The sequence below is a fragment of the Rhinatrema bivittatum genome, chromosome 9 (assembly GCF_901001135.1).
Source record: "Rhinatrema bivittatum chromosome 9, aRhiBiv1.1, whole genome shotgun sequence".
NCBI classification, from domain to species: Eukaryota; Metazoa; Chordata; class Amphibia; order Gymnophiona; family Rhinatrematidae; genus Rhinatrema; species Rhinatrema bivittatum.
The window spans coordinates 192,690,234-192,714,850 of NC_042623.1; the positions used below are offsets into that span (position 1 = coordinate 192,690,234).

Consider the following 24,617-nt stretch of genomic DNA (forward strand, 5'->3'; position numbering starts at 1 on the left):
AGGTTTCTGCAAACTGGAGATTTCAATTACATGCATGTGTTTTAAAATAATCAGACTTTCGCGTGTAAACAGGATTTGTTTTGTGAGCAAGTCACTAAAAATTTCCATGTAAAATAGATGCACATATGTTTTTGAAATAGGTAAGTATATTACATACTTTTAATGCATTGCCAGATATTTGCGCATAAGGAAACATATGCACATATGTTAGGGGGTAGATATATGCGTATTTTATAATCTGCGCATAAATGATATTCACAGGTTATAAAATTCTATAGTAGATTCTCGTGCAGCCATATATGCGCATACATGAGGCCACGCAGAGTTCTTTGAAAGTTATTCTTCCTGAGGTAGATATTCAAAATTTAAACAGATTTCTAAGTTAAACAGTGTTGGGATTGGCGGGTCTAGACTGAGGGAACACCATCCGGGGAGTGCCGCGAGATGGCAGTTCAGGACTAGGGCTGGTCTTCCACATAGCTAACCCCTTCCCTCCAGGTTAAGACATTGAGATCTGGGGGCCAGTAGGACTTGGCTATGGCACCAGAACATCTTGGTGAGTGCTGTTAAGGGCTGGATCTTGAATGCAGGCAAGGACTGGAACTGGGGCTAGAATCAAGGATAGACACAGAACCAGGACTGGGGCAGGACACAGGCAGAGGCAGGACAAAAGCAGGGAAAGACAAGGACAGGACACACGAACAAGGAATACTGAACACAAAGGCCTGAAGGCACACTGAGCTAAGGAGGCCAGGAAAGGCTGTAGGGCAGGGAAGACCTAGATAGGCTACAAAGCTAGAGAAGGCCTAGGTAGGCCCCAAGGCAAGGCAAGGAGTGATAAGGTTGGATGGCCACAAGACAAGGCAAGGAAAGGAGCGAGAAGGCCTGAAGGCCAAAAGACAAGGCAAGGGGTCAAGGCAAGGTGCCAAGGCAGATTTGATGTGAAGATATTGAAGCAGGGAACAGACAGGGTTATGTAGGGCTGATGCTTGGGTGTGGTACAGGCAAGGAAATGAGCTTGGCAAGGCTGGCGATGAGGTTTTTCGAGGACTCCTGGTGGCTAGGAGGTTACACCACAGACTGAACTGGATGAGCTATGAGGAGCTGACATGGATAGCATGGAACAGAGCTCCCTCTGCTGGCGAGGCGGCGTCATAATAAGGGTACGATGAAGCTGTGTAGCAGGTGAAATCATAACAGATGGATAGACATATCCAGCTAATTTAGACGAAATATTCAGCAGATTAACAATGCTGCTAAATATCCCGTAGTAAGTGCTACTTAGGTGAATAAGTCTTATCTGTCTAAATTTAGACCTGCTGTTTATCATGTCTGTCTTACATGGATAAGTTATCTGCCTGAATATCGCTACTTAGCTGGATAAATTAGCACTGCCCTGATCTGCCTGCTCCCCTCCCGGTTAAGTGACTTATTTATTTATTTATTTATTTATTTATTTATTTATTTATTTAACAGCTTTTCTATACCGACATTCGTGGCGACATCATATCGGTTTACAGTGAAACACAAAGGAAATACAATAAACAGGGAAGGGTAAAACTGGGGAGCAGGGGGGAAAAGAGGGGGAGTACATTGTATAATTGTACTAAGAGGAGGTGTACTTGGAGGAGGAAAGAAGTAATTAATTTAAGGGAGAGAAAAAGTGACAGACATAATAACTATTAACATGGGCTGTGAAACATGAACTGTGAACTTGTGACAGACATTAAAGTAGTGAACATGAGCTGCGGAGGATAGAAGGGATATACAGAAAGCAAAAATGTGTGTGTGGGGGGGTGTCCTATTCAGGGTATGCCTGTTTAAACAGCCAAGTCTTTAGGTTTTTTTTAAATTTAAGGGTACAAGGCTCTAATCAGAGTTCAGTGGGCATGGAGTTACATAGGGAGGGGCCTGCAACAGAGAGAGCTCTCTCTCTAGTGGAGGTAAGGTGGGTGGTTTTAGGGGAGGGCATATATAGTGAGCCTTTGTAGGCTGTTCTAGTGGGTCGGTTGGATGAAAGGAAGTGTAGGGAGTCGTCAAGCCAGTGAATGTTGGGGTTGTATAAGGTTTTGTATAGAGAATGCGGGAGGAGATAGGGAGCCAATGGAGTTCTTTGAGGACAGGGGTGATGTGGTCAGATTTGCGAGTGCTGGTAAGAATTCTGGCCGCTGTGTTCTGCAACATTTGAAGCAGCTTGATGGTAGTGTATGGGAGGCCTAGGAGTTAGGAATTACAGAAGTCTAATTTGGAACAAATGGTGGCTTGTAGGACTGTGCGGAAATCGTGAGCATGGAGTAGGGGGGTTTACGTTTTTTAAGGACATGGAGCTTAAAGAAACCTTCTTTTAAGGTTGTGTTGATGTGCTTTTTTAAATTCAAATGGTAGTCAATGGTTACGCCGAGGTCTCGTACAGAGTGCGGGAATGAGATCGCATGGAGTGCGGGGTTGTTGGTGTGGGGGGGTATCTGGCTATCTAGTGGCTTCTGAATATAACCAGATTCTCAGCAGCCACTGCATAGCCAGATAAGTCCTACTATCTATAGCTAAACATGCTTTGAAGATCCTTATATTTTCAAGAATTATTGAAAAAAAAGGAGTAATGGATTCTAAAGTGGATTTCTGGATGTGTTTACCCGATTGACTTGCGTTTATTTATTAATTACAATTTATTACCCAGCATTTTAAAAGAATATCACCCAAGGCGCTATACAACATTTAAGTGAACATGTACATATGGGCCTTACAGATAGTAATATAACCTAAATGCAAAAACCTCCATATAAATATCCCATGGCTGCAGCACAGAATATACATAAAGCAAGACAAAAAAGTTGAAAAGCACATAATAATGCATATTACATAGTACCCCTAATGCCAGCATCATATAGCAGAAAGAAGAATGCAGGATATAAAAGACATAGGATCCAAGATAATATCCTAATTTTATAGGATACCTGACATATCATTGGGTACTTGCCCAGATTTCTTATCTATATTGGGAAAATATCAGGGGTATTAGTATTAAGTTGCTTTGACATTAAACTTACGAAAAGGATGACTTACCTCCATCTTTTCTGTGCATGTTGACCATAATGCTGTTATTGGACTTCACCAATTTATGGAGTTTCACTGATTGCTAAGGAATTTAATATCACGGAGGTAAAGCGTTAGTCCATATATTTATACAAATCATTGAGTTGTATCTCAGTCAACACTATAACAGTGGGGCTTATTCGGATTACAAATGACAGAATTCACCTCCTGTTTTTCATGTACGAGAAAATATATTCAAAGGTTTGTTGAGGAATGATAATTAGTTGGACTGGATGAAAATGTCTTGGTCTTGCGCTGACAGTGCCCTAGAACAGTGGGAGACGTTGCTTGGATGGGGTTAGGTCTCAGATAGCACTAATTGTGTTAACATTATGATATGAATGATGAATGGATGACTTATGATGACCCAACTTGGATTCAGAACATACATTTTAAAGAGAAAACTTTCCTTTCCTTGCTCTCACTCAGAGTCCTGTGAGTTTACACTCACACATTGCGTTGGAAGATTTCTTGATATCCTTCAAGACGGATGAAGTGCTCATGAAACCTTTATCAAAGAAAAGTAAGGCTTACTATGTTCTTTCCTTTAGACTCTGACTAGATATGATTTCTGAGAAAATAATTTAAAGTGAAGTTGCCTCATGAATCTCTTTTGCAAGCTATTCCATTTCAATTTCCCAAAACCAAATAATGTTTCTATGAATCAAGTTGTTGGTGAGGTAAGAAATCACGATTTAGGCTCAAATCCAAACTGTTCGCAGTAACAACCGGAACAGTATAAACAAAATGAAATCCTGTACTGCCTCTACGCAAGGTGAAGAATCTTTCAAACATTTCCAGTCCAATGCAACAGGCATAAGGAGAATGCATCATTGTAATCCAATTCTATTTGGAAATCTGGGAGATGTGCGTGGGACACATCATTTAATTTTAAATGTGAATGAATGTGCTTCACCAACGGCCTATGGCTTTAATAGATAATATAAATAAAATGACACCGGCTGCCTGTAAAATTTAAGCTCTCTTAGTGTTAGTCTTTACAACATTAAAGGGTAATAAAGGCCCTGAGTGTCGTAAACATCTTCTGCAATGTTATAGGCCCCAAAGAGAACTACATTCATCAGGATGTACGTTATTGGTGAGTCCCTCTATTAAGGCAGCCCATTTGTCTGCTACCAGATCCCATGCTTTTTCTCTAGCAGGTCGTGCAGGTTGGAAAATCCTTCTAGAGGCACTGAGGAAGTTGGATGACATTATAATTTTCAGAAAGCATCTCAAAGCCTTTCCTTTTTCAAGAGGCTTTTGGTTGCAGCAGTTAACGTTACGTGTCACATGCTGATTTAGCCAATGGCATTTTGGGGTTTTTTCTATTTTTCACGTTTTATCTGATTTGTACCATTTTTAATTTTATGCATTTTATGCATTTGCCTAGCAGATTGTCTGCTATAGGCACATAATAAATATTTAATAAATAATAATAATAATTATATATATATGGAGATGATGGTACGAAAAAGCATGAAGTAATGGAAATTGTCTATGCACAAAGGTTTTGTATTATAAGTAGTGAGAATATGTGCACTTAAGAGTGACAAATGTAATGGAGGTCAACTGTTAGGGACATTTTGAGGCGAATTTTAAAAACCTGGCACATGCACTAATTAGGGGACGCGTGAATTAGTCGGGCTCACTGCATGAAGTGGATTTAAAAAGCCACCGGGATCTGCGCCTATTGCCCGCGTCCCCATGGGCCTGCACCTCTGTTTTTTTTCTTCCCCACGGCCGTGGCTACATGGGCCTGCCTTTTTTTTTTTTTTTTAATCCCGTGGCATGGCTAATGTACAACGCAACCGATCCCCTCTTCCCCCTCATCACCGCGGCGGCAGGAAACGCTCCTACTGCCTCCCTTCACATCACCTCTGCCCCTGTGTCTACATTTCAGCTGCAGGAAGCCTCTCTCCTTGATCTTTGCGCTAGGCGGGCCGACAACCCTTACATAGGGGCCAAGGGAAAACATGACCTTTCCCAAGTCCCTCCCTGCATCCCGTCCAACTCTTCCCATACCAGGACCATCATCAGATACCCCTGCCTAGATTCCCCCTGACCACCAATGTAAGTAAAAATGTTTTGTTATATATTTAGAGGCAGCAAGGGGGGAAAGTGAGTGAGTGTGTGTGTGGGGGTGGGTGTGCTTGAGTGAGACCCATGTGTGTGTGAGAGAATGTATATGTGAGAGGGAGCATCTGTGTCAGCATCAGTGTGTGTGCGTGCGTGCGTATGCACCAGTATGTGCTTTTGGCCAAACAGCAATCCATGATAGCACAGTGTGCTCACTACATGCACAGTAAACACACATGGGCAGTTACTGTAAAGCATATATTTACTTTACTGTCAGTCTTTGGATGGAGAATGACATTGATTTGATGGTATTTGTTTATGATTTAGCACACATCTTTCCGTGGGCAGCTCAAGGCAATGGAGAGTGAAGGGGCTTGCTGGAGGTCACACAGAGTAGCAGTGAGATTTGAACCCTGGCTTCCCCAGCTCATAGTCTGCTGCTCTAACCACTAAGCTACTCCTTGTGGCTTTGGTTGTTTTAGAGGGGGAAACATGGGAATATATATTTTTTTCAAGCCGCAGCTCATATGCTTGGGTGTCGCAGGTGGTATGTACGCTGGCATGGCTCCAGGGCATCCTAGGATTCGTATTCTGAACTGTTGCAGAATAGTCAGCATACAAAAAAAATATTCTGTTCATATAAATCTGGTAAATGTGTCCTGACCTCCCTATCTATTTTATTTATTTATTTATTTATTTAGAGATTTTTATATACCGCGGCACGTAAGAAGATACATCACCGCGGTTTACAATAAACAATAAATTAGCAACAGGCTTTACAGATAACAGGCTTTACAGACAGTAAACAATAAAATAGTAACAGGTTTTACATACAAAAATGATTTCGGAGGTAACTAATATAAATCATTTACGAACAATTAAAAAACCATAGAAAAATATAAATCGAACAATTAAAAAACCATAGAAAAATATAAATCAATAAAGGAGCTGAAGATATAAACAGGTACTAAATTTGATAAAAGGATTATTCTATTATTTAAAACCAATTTAAAGATCATAATCAGGGAGAGAGCGGGAGTAAAGGGAGAAGGATAATTTAGAGGGAGGAAGATAATAGGTAATAGGAAAAGGAGCAGGGAGCTAATGAAGAGTAGACAATTAAATGGCTATATTCTATAAATATAAATCTATAACAGTCCATGTACTGAGAGTCATTTTCATAGCTATTGCAATACATAAAACCCAGTTTTATACGTGCAACTGGCAGTCCTAAAATTGACCTGGGTTCAGTGCACGTACAACTAAACACATAGCCTGGTTTTGCGTGTCCTTTTACTCTGTGAGAAGCATTCAGGGGGCAGAACTGAGGAAGATATGGTACTCATATGCAAACTTTCTGATTGAAAAAGTGTGTGCATGAGTGTAAGCATGTAAGATATGCCCTCTGACGAGGAGGTGTAATTTTGCGCGAGTGAGTGCGTGTGCCAGTCAGCCCAGTATTTTCAAAGTGAGCTTATGTGAATTACGGTAGTTTGTTTTGAAAATACTTGGTAAAGTCTGAGTACACAATGTACCCACAGACTTTATTGCTATTGGGAATTCCCCTTGTTAAGTGGAAAAAAATGAAGTAGTTTTATGTTTATGAGCAACTTACCCTTCTAAGGTCAAACGTGGTTAGGACAATAGACAGCACAGTTATTACTATGATAGCAACAGAAAATTCGATATAGCCTTCTGCCAACCACAGCGCCAGACTGGCAGCTTGTATAATATAAAATGGATTTAAAACCTGGAAGCGTAAAAATTACATTATCAGAAAGAGTCCATACAACTGTACACTAAATAGAGGCCTGTACGACAGAATAAAATCTTTTCATACTGACACCATTATTCACATCAAAATAAAATATCCTGCTTGTATTAGAATGGATCCTGTAAGCTCTCTGGATGTATCAGTGGGTCCTGAGAGTCTAAACAAAAGGTATGTGCACTAGCTCAGAGTTGATCTTTAAAGGAATAACATTTTAATTCACAGAGAAACTAGCTGGACATTTAGAGAGAGAGAGATACCAGATAGATCCATGCCATCAAGGACAGGCTGTGCCAGTCTGGTTTTACTTCAGTGAATCTATGGACTTGCTATTTGCTGCTCTTAGTAGAGAAGCTAGAGCTACAAGTCCATAGATACAATGGGGGATTAAACCAGGATGGGCTCAGCCTGTCCCTGCAGATCCTGGAGCCATCCTGTAACTCCCTACAAGAATATTCAAGGCACCATAAGATATTAAGATATTAAAAAGAATATACAAAAAAAAATACAACACACAGCTACCTGCTGAAGAGAAAAGATATGCACTTAGCTTTCATTAAATTTAAAAAAAAGCTTTCATAAGATATACCTTGAAAAAAAAATAGCAACTTGAAATAAAATAAGTACTCGCTGGGTAGGGTTGCAACTATGTCCAATTTTTTCAGGACCAGCTGAGCCAATCCTGGGTTTACTCCATTGCATATATGGACCCGTAATCTTGCTTTTCCTAGAGATATGAATAGGGAAGTCAGAATTACAAGTTCAGGTATCCCCCTAGGATAAAACCCGGACTAGATAAACTGTTCTGAAAAATGGAGCCAGTTGGCAACCCCTGGGTAACTTCCATCTGCCTTCTTCACAGGGCAGATAATAAGAACATTCTATATGCAACTCATGGTAGAAATCTGGCAATTGAATATTGAAATTATAGTTCATGTAGCTGTGGCAATCATATTAGCACAGAGAACAATTTGCAAGGATTAGGGTGTGACATTAGCTGGAACAAATGCATTTGAATCACTCAGTAAACCAGCATTACGCCATAAGAAGTAAGGGAAAATAACACAAAGATACTTTGAAATAGCAGTTGAGCACAGTTGTAATTATAACAAAGATCTGCATCTGAACTGGATCTCGACAGGGAGGAACATTCAGTTTTGTTTCAAGTTAAATCTCATAAGAACATGCCATACTGGGTCAGACCAAGGGTCCATCAAGCCCAGCATCCTGTTTCCAACAGTGGCCAATCCAGGCTGTAAGAACCTGGCAAGTACCCAAAAACTAAGTCTATCCCATGTTACTGTTGCCAGTAATTGCAGTGGCTATTTTCTAAGTCAACTTAATTAATAGCAGGTAATGGACTTCAAGAACTTATCCAAACCTTTTTTTAAACAGCTACGCTAACTGCACTAATGTCTGTTCATTGCCCACCCTTGTATTATGGAAGCAGAAAGCATGAGAGAAGTTTACAAAAAGGTAAAGGGAAAATGAAAAATTTTCTTATTGGGGAATTTATTAAGGGATAATGAATCCTCCATTTTTTTTTTAAGTTATGCAGTAGTCAGAATGTCTCTGCAGCTGCTCTAGAGTGAACCTCTACGCCATCTCCTGGTGTTTCAAGTGCCATTTGACATCTGAAGAAAGGACCTGTTTGGTTTCAAAACTTTATGCAGTACTACACCCTTAGTATGGGTCCATTGTAAGGTCTCATATCCTCAGGTCACACCTGTCTAGTCATGTTTCCATTATATCTGCAATGAATATGCATGTGTTATTATTTGTGATAATTGTGGGTGGATCCTTGGGCCGGTGGCAGATGACCACGTCCATGGGTGAAGATCCTGAGAGGGGCCACTGGTCAGGCCCCTCTCGGGAGTTTGGGAGACAGACACACACAAGTTCTTTCATTAAACTGTATAGTGAACCACCAGAGGTGGCAGTAGTGAGCTGGAAGCACCCGGCCCAAGCTGGGCTGTAGTCCCTCAGATACTGGAACAGCGATTCCTGGATAACTGAGCTGTAGAGAAACTGAATATAGTGAGTAGGCAGGGTATGCAGAGTTCAGGAACCGAACCTTGATGGTAACACTCACACAATAGTCTCTTGGAACAGCCCAGGAGCTGGAATGAAGAAGGCCCTCGAGGAGCAAGTACCTGGTTCCAGGGAAAGCTCTGAGAGAGAGATGGTAACTCACTGGTGTTGTAGGCAGCGGTGACTTCCTGGCAGAAGTTATATTCGGTAGGGAATGTGGGCCCTCGAGGAGCGAGTACCCCTGGTAAAGTCCGAGGAGGCAGAGTAGCAAGGTATGCGGAGAGCGAATCCCATCCACAGCGATACCTGAAGGAAGCTAGGTAAACGTAAGAAACTTAACCTGTACCATAACCTTTGCTAACTCAAATAGCTAGCAAAACGAAAGACCTTAAATATCCAGTGAGGATGACATCATCTCAGGGGGACGCCCCTGAGGTTCGCGCCACAGCTGGTACTTGAGTCGGGGCCGCGCCGCGCGAGTGCCCTTAGGCTTCAGGAGAACTTGGGGGAAGGCAGCGTCTAGCCGATCTGGGGACGCCGGAGGAGAACGGCAAGATGACGCCGCGGCAGTCAAACTTCCATCAACCAAAAAGGGAGTCGCAAACGGGGTAAGGTGGGCGGAGTGGAGACGTCAGGCAGCGACAGTCGCAACAACATGAGATAGATTTGCATGCAATGGAAGTGCAAAACGATGTCATGCATATTCATTGTGGGTATCCTGAAAACCTGGTTGGCCAGGTGCGCCCAAGGACTGTGTTGAGAACCATTGCCCTACGAGACTCCGGTATTCTCCAGACCTGTATTCTGCTCAACTACTAATTCAAAGACATCAAGGAGTTTCTCAATTTAAAAAAAAAAAAAAGACTTTACAAGGTTTGAAAAACCAGGACTGACTGACCTCTATTCTTGAGTAAGGTGATCGCTCTGGCTTACAGCAACTAATCAGTTGTCATAATGGCTGATCCAATCTCTGTTTTTGTCCCAAGGGGAACTAAAAGCATTTTCCTTATGGATATCCTGAAAACCTGGCCTGTTTGTGGCTCTCAAGGACACAAGTTAGCCACTCTGGCACTATTTGGTCACCTTTAGCTCTGCTGTAGTTACTACTTTATATCAAGGTCAGTCTAAAGAAGCTGATGGAATAGTGATAGTGCCCCCACTACATACAGAGAGATGCAGTCCATCTTGCCAGGATTGAATTAGCTTCTGTGCATTGATCTAGGGTGATCTGGCAATGCTACACTAGGGATGTGCATTTGTTTTTAATGAATAAGAAAAGTGCAACCAATGATGCCATTTTTGGCTCATTCCAAATGGAACCATTCAAAAACCAGCCTTCTATGAAAATACCAAAAGTTTTTTTTGGTATTTTTGTATTTGTGAAATTTAGAAAAATAAACAGGTTTCTGGCAGCTCTGGCCGAGCCTTGCCAGCACCGAGGCCTAGGCCCAGGCCCAGCTTGACACCTACAGGTAGGCCTGAGCTTTGCCCGGTGTTGAGGCCTAAGCCTGGCACCTAGGCCCAGGACGAGGCCCAGAGCTGGACCCAGAGCCGAGGCCTAGGTCCAGCGCTGGATCCTATGCCAAGGCCTGGGCCGGGGCATCTTATTGCTCCTTCTGCTCCTGGTGCTTGGAAAATGATGTCCCCCTGCAGGATGACATTATATTGGCACCTTCCTCCAGTGTGGACAGCACCTTTTTTGATGTACAACCGTAGAAATGTTTGGACATACATTAAAATACCACTGGTTGCACCGGTGAAAGGCCCCAAATTGACATAACTATAGGGCCATCCTCCAGATAGACAGTGTAATTTTTTAAGGACCAGGAGAAGCAACTAAAGGCCCCAGCCCAGGTCTAGGCATTGGCATTGGGCTTCGGCTTCAATACTGGGCCCAGGTCTCACTGCTGACTAGGCAGATTTTGGGCCCCAGCCGGGTTGCCTGAAGCCCGTTTTTTTTTTTTTAACTGGTTGATGTTTTATTCTTTTTTTCTTTTTGTTGTTTTTTTCTTTCTTAATGGTTTTTTTTTCTATTTGGCAAATGAACCAAGCTAAAAAAAAAATAAACAAACTGAATAAAAATGAAATAAACTCCCAGAAGCAAAAGAATGAGCCAAACCAAATATTTTGGTGATGCACGTCCCTTTACTACACTATATAATCTTCCTAAAAAAACAATTGTTACATTTGTAATCATTTACATAACGTAGGCATGACACTGCTGGCTTGGCAATGCACTTGGGTGCATTGAGGGAAATTCCTATGCTTAGGGGCTTATGTGACAACTTTAAGTGTGCAGATTAGGGCTCTTGTGTGCATGCTAAAAACAGTGAGCTGTGAGCTCTTACTATGCATATTAAGAAGTTCAAAAAGGCATTAACATGATCATGCAAACGTTTGTGTCTTTGCATGCAGAAGGAATATCATATGCAATGAGGGTTTACTGACATACATGGAAACTCTCTAGATTTGGCACAGAGAATCCAAAATTCTAAAGGAATTGCCAGGTTTCCGGGCCACGATCAGAAAACTCTGTGTCCTGTGGCAGAAACTGGCCTGCCGGGCACAGGAAGAAGAAGCGATGTCGGGTCTGTGCACAGGCTGGGAAGATAAGGGGCAGTGTCAGGCCCACTGGACTAAATGAGGAACATTGAGACGAGCAGGCTGGGAGGAAGAGGAACAGTCGGGCCTGCGAGGCTGAAAAAGGAGGGGGCATCGAGATGTGCGGGCTGGAAGGTAAAAGGTGTAGGGTCAGGCCCACACAGCTGTAGGAGCATCGAGTCACATAGACTGGGAGGATGAGGGGCAATGTCAGGCCCATGTGGCTGAAGGAGGAGCACTGGACTGCTCTGGGGACCCAAAGAGTAGGCTGCAGTTCCTGTGAGAGTGTGCGTTTGTATAGGAGGAAGAGAAGTGAGAGTGTGAGTGAGCATGTGGGCATGTGTGTGTGTGTGTGGAAGAGAAAGAGACGTGAGTGAATGCGCATGTGTGTGAAAGTGTGTGTATGTGGGAGAATGAGAGGAGTAAAGTTGTAAACTGAGCATGTGAGAATATATGAGAGAACGAGGAGGAAGAGTGCACATACAAAAATGAGCACGTAAGTGTGTGAAAGTGAGCATGAACATGTGAGTTTGTTATTGTGTGTGTTTGAGAGTAATTTTATGTGCATCAGGTTCCACCTGCTGATCCCACTGCTCGCCCCCCCCCCCCCCTCCCCGTTAATCCTTGGTAATCTCAGGGTGGCTGGAAATCAAAACTTCTCAGGTATTGTTACTGAGTTCACGCTAAATGGCATGGTGTACTTACTCTCCACTATTTCGCCAGCACTTGCTAAATGAATGCTATTTAATACCTGCTAGGACTTGGTGTTACCTTACTAATGTAAGCCTTTGCTTATGAAAGGCAAGGTAAATAGTGTCATGATCCCTCAGAGCTGAGACTGAACTTCTCTGGACGATAGATAACACTGTACAACTGTACAACGGTACCCATAAGCTCTTGTGGATGCATAAATTTGACCACATTTTTCTTTGCCAAAACAAAATGCAGTTAACTAGGGATGTGAATCGTTTTTTGACGATTTAAAATAGCGTCCGATATATTTTAAATCGTCAAAAATCGTTAGGGCCACGATACAATACCAATTCCCCCGATTTATCGTCAAAAAATCGTAAATCGGGGAAAGGGGGAGGGCAGGAAAACCCTCCCCCTTTCCCCGAAAAAATGGCGCCGGCTGAAGACTACACGATTTAGTGTGCCGCTTTTCCTGCTTTCTCCCTTCCCCCGATTTAGCTACGGACCGCCGCTATGGAGGTAATTTAAGGCTACGGACCCCCAGGTAATTTAAGGCATTTGGGGGGGGGGTTCGGGAGGGTGGGGGATTTAATTTAAAGGGTCGGGGTGGGTTTTAGGGGGTTTTAGTGTGCCGTGTTTTAGTGTGCCGCTGGACCCCCAGGTAATTTAAGGCATTTGGAGGGGGGGTTCGGGAGGGTGGGGGATTTAATTTAAAGGGTCGGGGGTGGGTTTTAGGGGGTTTTAGTGTGCCGGCTCATGATTTTAACGATTTTCACGATACTTTACACACCCAAACGGCAACAATACGATTCCCTCCCCCTCCCAGCCGAAATCGATCGTTAAGACGATCGAGGACACGATTCACATCTCTACAGTTAACACACTTTTTGAGAGAATGCTTATACACATTCCCACATGCCACAAAACAAATGAAATAACGTATGGCTTTTTCATTCATTATCAGATACAGGCCATGTCAAATGTGAAGTTTTATTGTTTCCACCATCTCTGTCAGTCTTCTCCCCCTGCCCTGCTTTTCCATATACTGCAGGCAACCTAGCTGACTCTGTACTCTTTAAATCCAACGCAATTGCTCTATTTCCTTACTGATCTGATGACGCAGATAATGCCGACCCTTGTGGCACCCCAGTTTTAACTTCGAATAACAAGGACTCATCATTATTGAAGATCACTTTTTGTTGACGGCCTTTCAAAAAAGAAGTGAACCAATTAAGCACTGAATTAGCTATTCCAATTTCCCCTCAACCTAGACTTAAGACACCATGATCAACAGTATTGAAAGCCGCCAACAAGTCAAGGAGCACCAGGAAAAATTGAGAACCATTGTCAAAATCTCTACAGAATGTGTCAAAGATTGAAAGTAACATAGTAACATAGAAATGACAGCAAAAAAAGACCAAAATGGTCCATCTAGTCTGCCCAACAAACTTTCCAAGGTAGTAACTGCTGCTCCATGCAGGTTACCCCCATGTTTCTGTTAAGGGTAGTAACTGCCGTTCCGTGCAGGTTACCCCCCATGTTTCTGTTAAGGGTAGTAACTGCTGTTCCGAACAAGTTACCCCCAAGCTTTTTTATTTATTTCCATCCTCTAGCCTTTAGGGATCCACAGTGTTTATCCCATGCCCCTTTGAAATCCTTCACAGTTTTAGTCTTCACCACTTCCTCCAGAAGGGCATTCCAGGCATCCACCACCCTCTCAGTGAAGAAATATTTCCTGACATTGGTTCTAAGTCTTCCTCCCTGGAGTTTCAGATCGTGACCCCTAGTTCTACTAAATTGTTTCCAATGGTGAAGACTAAAACTCCAAAAGACTCGGGGCTTCTTGAACCAGTGCAGCTTACATTTCACCTTACAACCTTCATTGTTTCCCACAGCCCTCTCTAAGACCAGCTACATTCTGTCTTATTTGGATGGGAGAGCCTTATTGTGGACATCTACCTTGTGGGAACGCAAGGACCCTATCTTGCAGGACATAGAAGGATTTATGGACTTGTTTAAATCCGTTTTTGATGACCCTGCTCGTATGTCTGTTGCTGGATTTGCTTTGGTGGACCTGGCGGAATTTGCCATCAAATTTAAAACTCTTGCAGCGGAACTTTGCTGGGACCCCAAATGTCTGAAGACACTTTGCAGAGGCCTGGACACCCGAGTAAAGGACGAGCTGGTTGCTCGTCAGACACCTGACTCGCTGGAAGAATTAATAGCCTTAGCTACTCGGATTGACTGGCTGCTCTGAGACAAGGTGAAGGAACTTCGGCCTAAGGTGTTACCTGGTTGAAGCAAACCAGTGCTCCTGCATTACGAGGGGATACAGCACCTCCTGCTGTGGAGAAGAAGGAACCGAAGGAACCTGGTCACGGTCACCTGACTTCTAAAGAGAGAAGGTTTAGGAGGAAGAACGGACTGTGCATGTATTGTGGTCAGCCAGGCCATGATGTTTCTGCTTGCCCTATTCGTCCGGGAAACAGACAAGCCTGAGTCCCACGGGAGGACTGTTCTTGGGCTATACAGCAATATCTCCTCCACTCTCTCATCCAGTCTCTGTGATCCCTGAACCAGTGACGGTTCAAACCTCTGCCCTGAAGAACTCAGGGGCAAGAGGCAACTTTAATCTCAGACATTTTGTGGAAGATCTGAGGAGTCCACTCAGCAAATTTAAAGATCCACTATTATATCACAATTTGAAGTGGGCCTTGGACGATTGTTTATACCACCACTTCTTTTGAGGATCTTATCAACATCACCAGCAGTTTTTCTTGTACCTGCTGTTTTCATAGTGGTTGCTATGCATGCCATAGATAGGTGGCACTCTACATCTTTAATGTCTTCCTGGATTTCAAATTTGAGATATCCACTACGTTCTACTCACTCGGAAGTTGTGCTGAAGGACTACAGCACTGTTGATTCCGAAGAAGATGATATCTCTAATTACCAGCCTGGCTGTCTGCTGGTGCTACCATCAGTTCCATTGAAGAAGACATCTCTAGCTACCAACTTTCACAATTGATTCTTTCGAAAGTCGTGCCCAACTACCTATGGCACTGTTGATTCCGAAGAAGAAGATATCTCTGACTATCAACTTTACGTTTGGATTACTCGGAAGTCGTACTGGAGATTTACAGCACTGTTTGATTCCGGGGATGAAGATATCTCCATTCATCAGCCTGATCGTTTTGCAGGTATTGCCATCATCTCTCTTCCAGCATCCTGTGGAAGAGCCAATCAGAAGTGGATTTTGGACAAGTTTCTACATGGGCCAGGAGAAGGATGGGGCCAGTGGCACTGTTTTACGACCAGGTCTGACTTCACAAAGATGCTGCTGGAGGCATCAGTCAACACGCCTGGAGAGTTCAATAAGGCCCTCCAAGGCCTCAGGCAGCTCCCGAGCAGCCAGTTCATCTTTAATTCTCAAGGATAGCCCTTCCAAGAAGATGCTCCTTAGACTATCCTCTCGCCATCCCAGTTCCGAGGCCAGGGTGCGGAACTCCACTGCATATTCTGCCAGCGGGCATGAACCCTGACGAAGGTGAAGGAGGTCGGAAGCCATTGCGGTCTGTCCCCCAGGCTCATCGAAGACCTGCTTAAACATTTGTATGAAACGTGGGAGATCCTGGAGCAAAGGGTCTCCGGCTCCCACAGGGGAGAGGCCCAGACCAGGGCCTTGCCATCCAGGAGTGACAAAATGAATGTTGTTTTGATACTATCGCTGGCAAACTGGGTCAGCTGTAGAGAGTGTAGAGCATGAAACAGTGGTTTAAAAACCCACGACATTACTGGGTTTCTCCTGCGTAGCATAGAGGTGCTGGTAAATGAAGCGCAGCAGCGGAAGTGGGTGGCATATATCAAGCAGATGCCCCAAGCAGCATTTTCGATAACAAGAGTTTCCAATTGAGATTCTGAATCTATTTTTACCAAGCTCATATTTAAAGATTTTTTTTTTATTATTATCAATAATCCACCACCCCTTTTATAGTCCTGGAGAATGAAAAGATTTGATAATTACATACCTCCAGTTGCTTTAATAATACCTTATCAGTATCTTTGAACCAAGACTCGGTGATGCAAATAGCATCAGGTTTCAATGAAGTGAACAAATCAACAATTATAGGGATTTTCCTTTTCAAAGCTTGCACATTAACAAGAAATATCGACAAAATATTTAAATCATGAGTATCGGGCATTTCTTTCTCGATACACACCAAACAAATCTCTGATTTCTTGGTTGTACAAGGGGCCTGAGCCAGGCATAAAATGGCCCATCCCCCCAAATAGTTGGAATGTTACCAATCATCCTAAAAGAATAAAAACAAATAAAAGATGGAACACGAAGAAGCGTACAGAGACATGCTCCTCCAGCACACGTCCTCCCACTCTTTTCTTGCCGGCGCCTGGAGCTGACATCACATGGTGGGCGGGGTCACCAGTCTTCCCGGTACAGAGAGGGGGGGGGGGTTCGGCAGAGCAAGCGGAAAGAGATGAATTGCTCACAGATCTTTCCTACCTTTGTTATCCAGTCCACAATAGGACATTGCATCCTATCCCATGATTTTTTTTTTCCTGAAGAGTATCTCATGAGGGACTTTGTTAAATGCCTTCTGAAAATCCACGTACACTGTATTGACGGACTGGCTCACCTTTATCCACATGTTCAAAAATATCTAATAGATTGGTAAGGCAAGACTTCCCTTCCCACGGTGACTCTTCCCTATTAAGCAAGGTGTATCTCTATGCAGTTTTGCCTGGCACCAATTCTCTAAAGGTAATTTCCTGAGCACAACCCATATTATTCTTAATTATTGTTTGTTACCGAACCACAACAGCACCATCCATGTAAATTAGGATCTACACTTTCTTTGATATAGGTGCCTTATTGTAAACCGTTATGATGGTAAATAACTTAATGATGGTATATAAAAACTCTTAAATAAATAAAAATAAATAAATAAATAATTATATTATGGTGGAAATATCAGTTTTTCAAGGTTAATAATATTTTTGTCCTTGTAAACAAAATACCAAATACATCTAACAGTATTTGTGCGCAGACATGTCTGTTTCATCAACGAATGACATATACAAGTGGAAAGCATTCCAAGTTTCTTTGGGATTTATTTGTGGATTCTGCAGTCTCTCTAATGATTTAAAAAAAAATGTGCTTGCCTGTTCACCTGGAGTGAGTGCCTTTTCTCAGCAGGTAAGCAGAAGTGTATTTGGGCCCCTGATCTGAGCTCAAAATGGAAGAAGGTGGCAGAAGCATCTTCTGGGCCTGAAGAGACGTGACAGAAGTGGCCTTTGGACAGAAAAACGAGTAGAAAGAGAGCGAAGGGAGAAGGGGGGCGAGAAAAGGGGAGGGTGAGGGGAAAGGAGGGAGAGCAGGGAAAGAATAGAACGGGAGAAGGGGACTGAGGAGGGACTGGAGGAGGAGGAGAGAGAATTGCTTCGGGGAGGGCGGGGATATGGAGTGGAGGAAGAGAAGAATAGCATCGGGTTGGGGTGAGTGAAATGGAGAAGTAGCTACATGGGACTTGTGAGGGAAGGAATGCATTCACCGTGTACTCCCTCCAATCTTTTCTCCCTCCCCAAAAAACAAATTATCGGATGGGTGTTAAGGTGCGTGCATATAACAAGTGCATTTCATCCCTGGCAAATAAATCCTGGTAGAATCTTTGGTCCTAAAGGTACTTTCTTTTTAAATGTTATTAAAAACTGTGCATCTGCATTTCAAATTATGCAATTAAAATCGCATAAAAATGACCTGCGGCTTACCTCTTTAAAAAGTATCTTCCAAATGGGAGTAACTTCAACTTCAATAGCATTGGACCCATATATTTCTCTCCTGTTGAGGACCATTTAGAGGTTACCGTTCGGCAGCAGATGGTTACCATCTTTAATTTTGTTTATCCTTTTCATTCCTAACTTGATTGTGTCACTTGCCCGACTCCATCCCCAGCTCAAACAGGAATATGGACACGACCCAGTAAAGACATTTTTCTGAACTAATTAGTAGGACTTTCAACCTCCGCTGGGCATGATGATGATCTTAATACTTCAGCAAACTTTGAGTGATGCATTAAGCCACGTTAGTGCTCTAACGCATGTTATATCACATATATCGCACGAAATACATGATATTTTGCATCTCCCCACCCAAACACCCTTCCCTATTACAGTGACTGTCTTTGCATGTGATTTGCATGCATGAATAATGCAAATACATGCAAAGAAGGTCATTACTAGTCAATTTGCTGCAAATATTTTATCGCAGCCATCCGAAAAGGTAGTCAGCCGCGATAAAATAACAACACCTATTTGAAATGCATTAGACATGGAGCGGGAAGCCCAGGACTCTAACGCGGTTCTGAGGATCTTGCCTCACAATTAAAGTGGCAGAAAGAAAAGTCACATGAATAGGGAGGTGGGGGGGGGGGGGGTCAGTGCTGACCCCAGCCTCAACCCAGGGTCGCCAGTCGAGGTGGCCCTGACTCTTCCAAAATGTTAATAAAAAAAAAAAAACAACTGCATGATGATGGCCCCGCCCCCCCCTTCCCCCTCCCCAAAACTAAAACAGAAAATCTGGCCCTGGTCCCCTGCTGCCATAGCCCCCCACTCAAATCACAGAGATCCCCCCTGAATCCTGGCCACAACCCCTCCCCTTCCCAACTTCCTACCTTCCCACTTGGCCTGGGTACGATCCCCAGATCTTACCCCAGTCATATGACTGGGGGCAAGATCAGCTGGATGGCATTTTGAGGAGTCAGGGCCGCCTCGACTAGCAAGTCCAGGATTGAGGCAGGGGTCAGCGCTGATCCTTGCTCTACCTCCCCATTTGCACGTGACTTTTTAATTTTTTGGGCCAGCGACCCTTTAAGGCAATGGTGGTCCCATGAGGTTGGAGCCGCCATCGTGTTAAAGTGCCGCTCGCCGTGTTCTTTTGTCCCATGATGTTTGGTATTGAGACAAAAGAATGCACCATACAGCTGCAATGCTTTTTCGGGGGAGTTGCCCCATTATCGGGGGTGACACCCCTCCCGTGATAGTGGGACCCCTCTCGTGAAAAAACTTCATGGCTTAGTGCATCCAGGGGTTTAATGGCTATATTGTAATGTTTTACATGCAGATAACCTCTCTGAGCCTAATCTAAACTAGAGATGTGCATTGTTTACTAGTGTCGGGTCAGGCTACGCTTTCAGGCCCCCGCGGGAAATTTCGTTTTTCCCGCGTTTTGGGTTTGGTTTTTTTGTGGGTCCCACTACTATATGGTCGTATAACCATAGTTAGTAGTTCACCCAAAACTGCCACCCAAAAAGAACAGGCAACCGATGACTCTATCAATTGCGTAAGTTAATTAGCAGCTGTAAAATTGCTCAGATAAGTTGCGTAATGTATTCACATAAATCTCTTATAAAATAGCAACTAATGCCGTACCTCTTGGCCCTGCTCTGGAATGCCCCTATATAACAATATAGCCATTTTAAAGTTAGTGCGCGCTAACAAGAACTACAAATGTTTCCGAAATTTCGGAAAAATTCCATTTGTTTTTCGGTGCCCCGAAACATAACGAATTAGACAATTTCATTGAAATTGTCTAATTCGTGAAAAGCTAATCCACATCTCCATCTAAACCTTGATTTCATGTTTACATGCTTACACCTTGTCTGGCACTCACATGTGCATTCTACACACTGAGTTCATTTTCAAAGGAATTACACACGTAAAATTAGCATGCATGCATGTAAGCAGCTTGTCGTGTGCATGATATTTTATAAACATCAGTAATAAGTGCGTATCTTTGGTTTCGTGTGCAAATTTACCTACACAAAAAAGGAGGGATCTAGGGGCATTCACAATAAAGAATCACAATGTTATAATTCCTCCCTAGGAGTTCCCCAGGGTTCTTCCCTATTGCCCACACTCTTCAATATTTACCTTCTTCCACTATGCAAGTTGTTAATCAAACTGAACTTAAAACACTTCTTATATGTCCAGATCAGGATCCCCCTTAAAGAATCCATTACTAAAAACTTGAATTTTGGGAAAACTGCCTTCAAGAAATCAACTGCCTCCTCGCTAGCTTAAACCTAATACTAAATTCTTCTAAGAGCGAACTCCTTCTCATCTCCCCGGAAAACAGTAATATCACTACGAATCCACCAGTCAACCTACACATCACCCAAGCTAGAGACCTAGGAGTTATAATCGATAATCGTCTGAATCTAAAATCATTTATCAACCAAACAACTAAGGACTGTTTTCATAAACTACAGGTCCTGAAAAGAATAAAACCACTCCTTCACTTTCAAGATTACAGAACGGTTCTGCAAGCAATAATCTTCTCTAAGATCGACTACTGTAATTCTATCTTATTAGGTCTCCACTCATCTCACACCAAACCCCTTCAGATGGTCCAAAATGCGGCAGCCAGAATACTGACAAACACGAGGAGAAGAGACCACATATCTCCCATCCTTAAAGACCTACACTGGCTGCCAATACACTACAGAATTATTTATAAGTCCATTACCATTATCTATAAAGCCATCCATCACCATGCTCCACTCAACCTACAAATTCCGTTCAGAAAACATACCTCCTCCAGACCCATTAGAGAAGCCTAAAGAGGATCACTACATGTACCCCATACCAAAACCTCTCAACATATAACACTTAGAGACCGGACCTTCTCTATAGCAGGACCATCGCTTTGGAACTCCATTCCTCCTGATCTTTGACAGGAACCTTGTCTTCTAACATTCAGAAAAAGGCTTAAGACATGGTTGTTTAAACAAGCCTTTCCAGACCCTAACTGAATCTCAGTTCAACAACAACCATAGTCAGACACTCTTAGAACATTGTAAATAATTTCTCTTTCAGTTAAATTTTCTGTTAAATTCCTCTAGCCTTTTCCTTCCTCACCCAGTTTTGAACATCCTTGTTTCATTGTAACTTCAGCGTTTCTCTTCAGTTGTTACAGTTTTAATTTCATATTACACCCCCTGTTAATTGTAAACCAGCATGATGTGATTTATCTTGAATGCCGGTATAGAAAAACTCCAAAGAAATAAATAAATAAATAAATAAATAAATAAATAAATTCCAGGGCAGGGCCAAGAGGTACGGCATAAGTTGCTATTTTATAAGAGATTTATGTGAATACATTAGGCAACTTATTTGAGCAATTTTACAGCTGCTAATTGACTTGCGCAATTGATAGAGCCATCGGTCGTCTGCTCTTTTTGGGTGGCAGCTCTGGGTGAAGTAATAGCAATGTCTTGATGTACTGGAGACGGATTGGGTGATCTTATGGACCCTACTTCTGTGTGTTAATCAGGGTTACATTTTGTTTGGGAGTTAAAAATACATATGTTTATGAACTAGGTAGAGATAGTATTACACATATATGCTCAGACTGAAAGATAAGCACGTGTGTTGGGGGGGGGGGGGCAGATATATGTGTATTTTATAATCTGTACACACCAGATACAGGCAGATAGATTATAAAATACTATAGAAGACCTCTGCATGCCCATATGTGTGCGTATATGGGACCGTATGGAGAAACTTTGAAAGTTACCCTTTCTGTGTTTATGCAAACCCATAATATAGCGATAACTTATAATTTGGAATGGAATGTATGTATGCTCATACTTTCTATGAACCCTCAGGAACACTGTTAACGCTCCTGGATTCATGTACATTCTTATGACCTGCATAGAATGAACCAGAAAGTGCATAGCACTGCACAAGACTGCACTCGAATAATGGCCCTGTAGCCTCCAAAGGTCATGTGCTGCAGGATCTTTTTATGCTGGTCCAATAAAAGTTACAATGACCCACTGAGAGTCCAGATTCTTACAAATGCAAAAATCTTATTTTCTACCTTATATCTTGTTCTTCACGAGTCAGGCCGCATCCAAACTTGAAGTACATGTCTGAACAAGAGTTGCTCTCTTCCAGTTCCCTGAAATGATGAAACAAAAAACTGTTCATTTATAATTTGGTTACGAACCTGTTTCATTAGGCAGCATTGTACCCTTCAGAAACTCACCCAGCTTTTTGGAACTGTTTCTCAGAGCTCAGCCAAATATACTTGATTTTCTGCACCTGGATGTATCTCACCTGCAAGAACAAACTGATCTTGACAATTGCCCCGTTTGTATATCTACATGCACATATGATGGGTAAAGCATAGTAGGTCTATCTACTTCCGATTATAATTAGTAGAAACTGTGGGACAATTTAATGTCTTGGGAAAATTTAGTCAGTTTGCTTGAATGATTTTGAAATAGCTCAGACTCAAAAAGCAGGCAAGCACACCTATCATTAGTGATAGTAGAAAACTGTTTTGATTACCTGCCTATAAGCTGATGTTTTGGTTCTTCTATGGGTGTGCAATTTGAACTGTTTTTCACTAATTCTCACTGTGCCTGGCTATTTTTTTGATTCTTTGTGTTCTTTTCACTGCTGTTGTCGTCAGCTTTGCTTCTGGCTCCTGCTCGCTAGTGATTGACTGAGGGAGATGGCGTTACCTTTTACCGGTGAAGTCTTGACTGACATAGTTTAGTTCACTTCATCATGATTTTGAATTTATGCATTTTTTTTGGCCCAAGAATTTATTTTCCTGAAGCTTCTGGAAGGTAAAAAAAAATATTCCACAGGAAAAAAAAAAACCCATGCAAGCAAAATATTTTACGAAAAGCTCTGCAGGACTTTGGCCAGATTCTTAACTTTGGCGCGTTGGAGCAGGAATCTTGCAGCACTTTTTTAAAAATAAGATTTTGCTCTCATGGTTTTTCTGTGGATTTTCTCCTCTTTTCCTCTCGTTGCAGGAAATTAAATCCAATGGCAAAAGATGCCCTAATACAAGACTATATAGACGAACCGACGCACCGGCTTTTTAAAACGTTTTTGCCGTACTTTTCCCTGAAACTTAAATCTGGCCTTTTGTGTACTGAATGCATTTACTTGTAAGGAATAAATATCACTTCATTGAGATCAAAATGACCTGAAAGTGGTCTGAAGGATTAACTGAATTGTTGAATAAAAGATTCATTTTGTTTATTCTCGGTGTGCCTGGTTTTTCCGGTTCTTATAATTTAAGTACTGGCTTGGCCTCGAGAGCTGAGAGGTGAGTTGAGCCAAGCCTCTGCCCAGAAATGGATTTAAACTGTAAGATACACAAAAAGCAATGGGGTAGATTTTCAAAAAGCGCGCCTTAGCGTACTTTTGTTGGCGCATCAGGCGCAAACAAAAGTACGCTGGATTTTAGTAGATACGCGCGTAGCTGCGCATATCCGCTAAAATCCTGGATCGGCGCGCGCAAGGCTGCCGATTTCGTGTAGCCGGCGCGCGCCGAGCTGCGCAGCCTGCCGCCGTTCCCTCCAAGGCCGCTCCGAAATCGGAGCGGCCTCGGAGGGAACTTGCTTTCGCCCTCCCCTCACCTTCCCCTCCCTTCCTCTATCTAACCCACCCCCCCGGCCCTATCTAGACCCCCCCCTTACCTTTGTCTGGGGATTTACGCCTCCCGGAGGGAGAAGTAAATCCCCGCGCGCCAGCGGGCCTCTAGCGCACCGAGACGGGACCTGGGGGCGGTTCCGGAGGGCGCGGCCATGCCCCGGACCGCCCCGGCCCGAAACCACGCCCCCGGGCCCGCCCCCGAAACGCCGCGTCCCGCCCCAAAAACGCCGCGCCGATCAGCCCCGCCCCCGACACGCCCCCCTCGAAAAACCCCGGGACTTACGCGAGTCCCAGGGCTCTGCGCGTGCCGGTGCGCCTATGTAAAATAGGCGCACCGGCGCGCAAGGCCCTGCTCGCGTAAATCCGGGCGGATTTACGCGAGCAGGGCTCTTAAAATCCGCCCTAATGTGTGTAGACCTGGGGGGTGGATATTTAAATGATTTAACTGGTGCAAGCTATTTATTCTTGGGATAAGCAGCATAGGATCTCTCTACCCCTTGGGATCCTGCCAGGTACTTGGGACCTGGATTGGCCACTGTTGCAAACAGGATGCTGGGCTGGATGGATCTTCTTATGAGCTCAGGAGTTAGCTTTGCCCCCTCCACTGACTAGATACAAGCACTTAAATTCACATGGCAGTCATGAAAGGAGGTAGTGTTCCAGGGACAGGCTTATGACTTAGCCAGTTAGTGCCACATTTAGATGGACAAACCCAGTTGCACAAGTAACAGTCCTCAACCTTGACTAACTAGGTCAGGAGGGAATTTGCAGTCAGTTGGGTTGGGCTTAAAATTTCTCTAATGACAGCTAGTGAAATAAACAGGTTATCCTAGCCGTTCAGCGGCTCTCTGAAAATTAACCATTTAGGGTTTAG

At 43.2% G+C, this 24,617-nt stretch overlaps 1 protein-coding gene across 1 annotated transcript in view; it reads right to left on the reverse strand.

Annotated features, from left to right (window-relative positions):
* Window positions 1-24,617, reverse strand: part of LOC115099192 (probable cation-transporting ATPase 13A4) — a 157,773-nt gene that overhangs the window by 109,613 nt on the left and 23,543 nt on the right. Inside the window, exons 4-8 of the mRNA XM_029616623.1 lie at window positions 22,335-22,405; window positions 22,167-22,247; window positions 18,056-18,125; window positions 6,788-6,922; window positions 3,064-3,136 (exon numbers count right to left, since the gene is read on the reverse strand). Of these exons, the coding sequence (XP_029472483.1) occupies window positions 3,064-3,136; window positions 6,788-6,922; window positions 18,056-18,125; window positions 22,167-22,247; window positions 22,335-22,405 (430 nt within the window). The remainder of the gene's footprint in view (window positions 1-3,063; window positions 3,137-6,787; window positions 6,923-18,055; window positions 18,126-22,166; window positions 22,248-22,334; window positions 22,406-24,617) is intronic.